This window comes from Protobothrops mucrosquamatus, unplaced genomic scaffold, assembly GCF_001527695.2.
Source record: "Protobothrops mucrosquamatus isolate PMUCROS unplaced genomic scaffold, P.Mucros_1.0 scaffold3461, whole genome shotgun sequence".
Taxonomy (NCBI): domain Eukaryota; kingdom Metazoa; phylum Chordata; class Lepidosauria; order Squamata; family Viperidae; genus Protobothrops; species Protobothrops mucrosquamatus.
The window spans coordinates 42,144-49,313 of NW_015389438.1; the positions used below are offsets into that span (position 1 = coordinate 42,144).

At 44.2% G+C, this 7,170-nt stretch overlaps 1 protein-coding gene across 1 annotated transcript in view; it reads left to right on the forward strand.

The window, feature by feature from the left end:
• Positions 1 to 6,101, forward strand: part of GMPPA (GDP-mannose pyrophosphorylase A) — a 12,328-nt gene extending 6,227 nt beyond the window's left edge. The window contains exons 9-12 of the mRNA XM_015827050.1: positions 64 to 110; positions 1,422 to 1,514; positions 5,160 to 5,328; positions 5,488 to 6,101. Coding sequence (XP_015682536.1) covers positions 64 to 110; positions 1,422 to 1,514; positions 5,160 to 5,328; positions 5,488 to 5,588 — 410 coding nt within the window. The 3' untranslated portion in view covers positions 5,589 to 6,101. The remainder of the gene's footprint in view (positions 1 to 63; positions 111 to 1,421; positions 1,515 to 5,159; positions 5,329 to 5,487) is intronic.
• The last annotated feature ends 1,069 nt before the right edge of the window (positions 6,102 to 7,170 follow it).

A 7,170-nucleotide genomic window follows, 5' to 3' on the forward strand; every position in this document is an offset into this window, starting at 1 on the left:
ATTATTATTATTATTATTATTATTATTATTATTATTATTAATTGCTGCTGCTTTTCCATACAGGGAATGTCTATATTCATCCAACGGCCTCGGTGGATGCCAGTGCTGTGGTAAGTCTGTGGGTTGGGTGATACCTGCTGCTTCCCACAAAAGAATGAGGACCCAGGGTCACAGTGTCTTGGTGGGCATGAGCAGGGCCAGAGCCAGGGCTATAGGGTAGGCCTGCCATTTCCCCCCTCCACCCCCATGTGCACAAATAGGTTATTTACACCTGTGTAGGCTTGCATGCGTATAAACAAATTAGTTCTTTCCCCTCAAGCTTAAATGCATTATTAAGGGAAGGATGCTTTGAGGGAATTGGGGCGGGAGGGTGTGTGTGTAATAGGCTGCGAGAATAACCTTGGCAGACAGGAGGAAGAGGAGTGTAGGCAAACTCAGACCAAAGCTATCTCAGCTCACAGAAGGAACAGAGGCAGGGAAAGCGCCTCAGAAGGGAGCTTCCTAGTTCTCTGGAAAGTAAAGGGAGGGAAAGGAAGAAGGGCTTTCAGACTGGCCAGATCCACAATAAAGGTATTAGTACTCCTGGTTTTGGTTTCTTGTCTGGATTACCTCAAAGTGCTGACAGGAAGTGATGACTGGTCTTTCCTTTCCCCTCCCTTTTCCCCTCCCAATAATAGGATTTTAAAAAGCATGGGTAGAGGGTTTAAAGGTGGGGGGAGGGCTAAGCCTCAGTTGACACTTAGAGACTTCTTTTTTTTTTGTAATATATTTTATTAAATTTTATATGGGTAGGGAAAAGGGGGGGTCGGTGCGGGTACAGGAAAATCGGGATAAAGGGGACGGTGTGGGTAACTACAGTAAATACATAATTCAGCGAACAAGCTGTCGTCTGGGTCTTCATATTGAGTATTATTCTTTATATAATACTAGACATTTATAAAAAATAAATTGGTATAGTTACAACTAATAATTGATAAAACAGTAATATTCCTTTAAATAATTAACATAGTTAATAGCATCACAACTATTTCCAGTCATCAGCCTTCATACTTAATATAATAAAGCTCTAAAATCTCTTCTTATTCTAACGTGTTTCAACCCACTGATAACATTTTCCCCAGGTTTTATAAAAGATTGAATCTTCTTTCTCCTTCATCTCTAACGTTAATCTGTCCATTTCTGCACAATCTAGGATTGTGTAGATTGTGAAAATCCTAGATTGGACACTTAGAGACTTCTTAAAAAGAATCCCCCTCGCCGCCCTCGCTTTAGCATGTGTGGGGCAGGGCTGGGTTTTAGAGCCTGTTCCATCTAGTCCCTGTCTTTGCCCCTGAGGACAGAAGAAGCCTGGGGGCTAAGAAGGGACTCTTGCCTGCCAGGTTAGTGACCCCTGGCGTCTCTCCCTTGGCTTTTTCTTGTAGCTGGGCCCCAATGTCTCCATTGGGAAAGGAGTGACCATTGGTGCAGGAGTGCGAGTACGTGAATCCATCATTCTGCACGGAGCATCTCTCCAGGTAGGTGTTTTCTGAAAATCCCATGGGCCATACCCTAGCCCAGGGGTAGGCAACCTTGGCTCTTTTATGACTCATGGACTTCAACTCCCAGAATTCCTGAGTCCGCTATGCTGACTCAGGAATTCTGGGAGTTGAAGTCCATGAGTCATAAAAGAGCCGAGGTTGTCTACCCCTGACCTAGCGTTTGCATGACTTGCATTTTTAGGATTGATATTTATGCAGTCGTTTTATATCAGCGGTTCTCAACCTATGGGTCGCGACGCCATTTGGGGTCGATAGAACCATTTCACGGGGGTCGCCAAGCAAGGCTGTCCGCCATTTTTTCCCCCTTTTCCGGTGGGTGCCTTACCTCCCTTGGGCTGGGCCAGCTGGTGGTCGGCCTGGTCTGTCTCTGCCGCTTGCCAGCTACGCCTCGGCCGGCGCAGGGGGCGGAACCACACATGCGCGGCGCTCCCGGGCAGGGAAAGTCCTCGACTTACGACCGGTTGGGTAGTCATCGACTTATGACCGGTTTAGTCCTCGACTTACGACCGGTTTAGTCCTCGACTTACGACCGGTTGGGGGTCGCGGCATTAAAAAGGTTGAGAACCACTGTTTTATATCATTGTTGCTGGGCATCCCATAAACTTCCTGCAAGTCAAATAATGACATGTCATCTGTGGAAAATTAAATCCTTATATCCCTTATTTATTTATTTATTTGGCATACGGCAATCCCCCTCAGTCTAATTCTTACTTAACCTATAGCCGTGTCTTCACTAATTATAGAAGTGTTGCCCCACTGATGCTTTAAAAAATAGTGTGTTTTATTAGTGAGCGTTCTTCTGGGGTTCTTTAGATACTGGATCACGTACGAAACAATAAAAAAGAAAGGCATGTCTATTATTAAACAAAGCTGTCTTCTCTGAAACAGTGCAATTTCATTTCCCCACTTTCATTTCCTCTCCATGCGTCCCGTTTAAAAAACGGGGGGGAAAGATAATCCATCATCTCCCACTTTATATGTTAGAGGTTGAGTGAAATGGTGCTGTGAGCGCTGGAACATTCCGCTTTGAGACGCTGCCTATGTAGATGCTCCCACCTGGAGGCACTGAGGGTGGCTCAACAAAAATGCCTCCTGACCATTGTTGTCCCGTCCCTCTCTCAGTTCTGGTTTTAGTATAGCTTTTGTCGTCTTAAATCTGTGCAGTTTTAATATTTTAATTATATATATTTTTGTTTCATAAACTGCCCAGAGCCACCTTATAGGGGAGATTGGAGGCATAAAAAAATTAATAAATTTAATACATAAGAGGCTTTACACCAGACTCTTGATCACAGCTTTGCTCAGACTACTACTACATGCCTGATCATACTCCTTTAACATCCGTTCGTTCAGCAACGACGGCTGAACTGGATGAGGGGCACTTATGACCTGTCCTATAGTAGTTGCTGTTATCACCCCATTCCTATAGTTAAATATGATTGCGATCAGGTATTGTTAACTGCCTCGCAGTTACAGTGTCACATCATCCCATAATCACATGTTTGCCATTTGGGTCCTTCACTGCTGGCGTCTGACAAACAAAGTCAATGGGGAAGCTGGCAGGAAGTCACAGAAGGTGATCACATGACATGCTGCAACTGCACAGGATTTGCCTAATAATGCCTCTTGGGACTGCCAGAACTGCTTTCATAGGCTGGCATGGTCACGTGACCCTGCATCTCATGACCACATCACTTAGTAATGGAGTTCTTGGTCCTAATTAGTGTCAGTAAGCAAGGACTGTTTGTATTGGATGCAACTGTTGTCATTCCTAACCATAAGCAATGTTGCCTGGAATTGGTGGAATCCACTATAATTGGACCCCTCCGTACATAGAACCAATATAATATAGCATTGAAAATATGGCCTGGAATCATGGAGACCCTAGTTCAAATCTCATTCAGGCATAAAACCTGCTGGGTGCCTTTTGGCCGGTTCCTATTTCTTGGTCCAACCTACAAGTTGTTATTAACATATAATGAGAGGAATCTTATTCAAAAGAACAAATGAAGAGAGAATCACAACCTACGGTACCCTGAAAACTCAGAGAAAAGATAGGAGATTAATGCAGTAACACAATGATAATCTTGCCTTGTATCACATGGGGATGTTACCTTGGGATTAATGCTATATCTAACAGGTTTTCATAACAAGTCATCTTCTAGAGGGGTTATATGACAATTTGCTGAGGCCAACTCACCACAGCCAATTTGCCAGAGGCAATTCCCTACAGCCAGGACAACTCACTGCAGGACAAGAGTTACCCTGATATAAATTGTCCTGCAATGAGTTGTCCCGCAGTGAGTTGGCTGTGGGGTGAGGTGGTCACAGTGAGTTGTCTGTGGCAAGTTGTCCTATTCCGCATCTAGAGTATTTGCTTTTCATATTTTTCTACTGCCCAGCAGGTGGTGCTACTGTGCTGCAAATGTTTATAAGAGTACTGTACTGAATGAACAAAGAGATTTGTTGGTCCTCTTCAAAGCTAATAGATTATTATTATTATTATATCATCATCATCATCATCATCATCATTATTGATCATTGCACAGTCAGCCAGATGTTCAAACTGGATTTGGCATTTTTGTCTACCTATCGAGTCCTTACCAAGGACCTGGGATAGGTAGATGTAGATGTTTGAATTGATAGTATTACATATCATTGCAGGATGGAAGTTGTTCCTAGTAAGGCTGCCTTTTGCAATTGACTGATGGTGAATTTGTCAATGCCAATGGTATCCAAGTGGTGCTCCAGTTGTTGTTTTTTTTTCTTCTTCTTCTTCTTCTTCTTCTTCTTCTTCTTCTTCTTCTTCTTCTTCTTCTTCTTCTTCTTCTTCTTCTTCTTCTTCTTCTTCTTCTTCTTCTTCTTCTTCTTCTTCTTCTTCTTCTTCTTCTTCTTCTTCTTCTTCCTCCTCCTCCTCCTCCTCCTCCTCCTCCTCCTCGTCGTCATTATTATTATTATTATTATTATTATTATTATTATTATTATTATTATTTTGCTGCCTATCTCCTGTGGGGCTATGTACTTGTGGCCCAGGTTCTGTGGTCTACAATTCTCTGGATCAGATGCAGGGTCTTAGGAAATGAACTGAAGCCCTTAAAATGTCTGCTACTGCACTTTCGGAGGCGGGAATCTCTTTTGCACAGGCAGTGGGGGGGCATTCATAAAGGCTGAATTGCTTCCCAGCTGCCTGATGACTGCAAATGTATCAATGAACTAAGTCTTTCCTCCTTTTTCTTCCCCTGTGGCCTCTGTCCCTTTTGCCTGTTTCTTTTTAAATGCATGGACTGAATTGTTGGACAGTTGCTCCCTGCACTGCTTTTTCAGCATCCAATCTGTATTGGACCTAGCAAAAGTCTGTGGTTCAGTAACATAAGGCATTCATTTTAGAATGCCCCAAGTGTTGGGAAGGAGACAATTTTTAATTTTCTTTCTTCTACAAGTTCACTAAAATTTCATGGGATGTAGCCTTTCCTGGGAAGCTTCGGTTATTTGCAGTTCTTTCAAAAAGGAAAGAAATTTCAGGGGCTGCGGTGTACCTGATTTGTGGGAGACTTGAACTTTGGCAGCTCCGGGCAATGTATGTCTGACTCCCCATAGAATGCCCCACTCTCTTTTCCATAGGATCATACGTGTGTGCTCAACAGCATTGTCGGCTGGGACAGCACCATTGGACGCTGGGCTCGTGTAGAGGGTACCCCCAGTGATCCCAATCCAAATGATCCCTATGCCAAGATCAACAGCGAGACACTCTTCCGAGATGGCCGTCTGACTCCATCTATCACTATTCTGGGTAAGTTTTGTATCCTGTTTCTCTCTTCCCCAATAAACAGTTGGGACCTCCCTGCCTTTTTAAGCAGGAGTCCCTTGTGGGATTACAGCTCCTCCCCAGCCTGCTTTCTGAGCTAATCCTTTTTAAACCTCTCCCCCCCCCACCCCACCCCGCCAACAGGATGCAATGTGACCATTCCCGCTGAAGTGGTCATCCTGAACTCCATCGTGCTTCCTCACAAGGAGCTCAGCCGCAGCTTCAAGAATCAGATCATCCTTTAACGAGCCATGAATTCCCCACTGGTGACTTCCAGACAGAAAGTTCAAGAGCGTCATAATAATGTAATTTGTGACCATCAGACTTAAACTCTCAAGCCTCATTCAATCTGCGTTGGCCAAGATCTACGGCTTTGGTGTCATCTGCAATGTCCTTCTGGGCTTTTTCAGGGAATGGGAATATGAATATGAGCCTCTTTCTAGGCTGGAAGAAGTTGACTTGCCCCCTCTCCCCCTGACTTGACTGCCAGTAAACCTCTCCAAGGAAGAGGCCTGCCTGAACTTTACCTCACTGAAGGCCATCGACAGAGAAAGGTGTGTAGCTGAGAGGACGCATCTCTGCAGGCTTCTGTGTCTCCCAGATGCCTTTGTTCATCCTCCAGTTAAATCCCATCAGTCCCAAGAGCTCCATTCCTCATGCCACCTATGAAACAGAGTTAGGGGCAACTTCAGATCAAGTACTTCAGATCAAGTACTGCAGCTCACATGGCAGAAAGACCTGTAATTCTCCCTTCCCTTCCATGTAGTGTCCCTTTCCCCCCCCCTCTGCCCCCCACCCCCAGCCTTGTGAACTTGTGCACTAAAGAAATTGCCAGATGCCGGACCTCTATCTGCCTCTGGTTGTTTACAAGGTGGAGGAACTGATTTGTTTCCCTGTTCTAATACAATGCAAGCCAAGTTGAAACTTTGAAAATGAATGAGAAAGTGTTGGTAAGAAATCACCAATAATAAACATATATTGCGGAAAGCTTTGGGTATATTACCTCCATCCCAGTGAATGGAATGGCTTCCCATAGGGCCTGGAACAAGAGCTGCTACTATTCAGAGGCTTTTGGGAAAGGAAGCAGATAGGGACTCCCAACACAGAACTACATTGCAGTTAGATTCATTTGGTGCCCAACTTTCATTCGTGGCCCTGGAGAAAGAAATCCTTACCCATCAGTTTTACCTTTCCATGAAAGAACTGAGGTTGCAAATGCAATGCACCTAGCTGTCTTCTTTTTCAATTATTATTTGGAGAAAAATATCCTTTGAAAAACATAGCAGGTTGGGAGAAATATATCTCTTTCCTCCCCACCCTGTGTTATCCATGTTGTAAGCAGTTTCTGCTATCTGGAGCCCATGATGTTCATGTTGTAAGCAGAAAAGTTGAAACAAACACGCCTAGAAAACCCCCGTTTTTGCAAGGATTCTCCATGTTATCATCTCTGTGCTAGCAGTGAGAATATGAATGAATGGTCACCCTGGTTTAACTCTCATCATGTTCAAAGTCATGGCTGATGGGGGAGCTTAGTTTAACCCTGTACCTTCAGGGCTTTCTGGGTTAAATCTAACCAAATGTTGACTGGCTTTTTTTGAGTCCCTGTAATAAGCTAATTGAAGCCCACTGACCAGCTCAAATGTTCTGAGGTGGCATTTTTTAAAGTGATGTTTTGCAGCAAACTCTTGTCCCTACAGAATCCTGGGTCCCAAACATCTGAAATCAATACCTGTCCCTTGATCAGGTTTGTGCTGATCCATCTCTGCTGGTTTTTCTTCGAGTCCCACTAGGGAGCCCCTGGCATGATCATTGGATACCCATTTATCA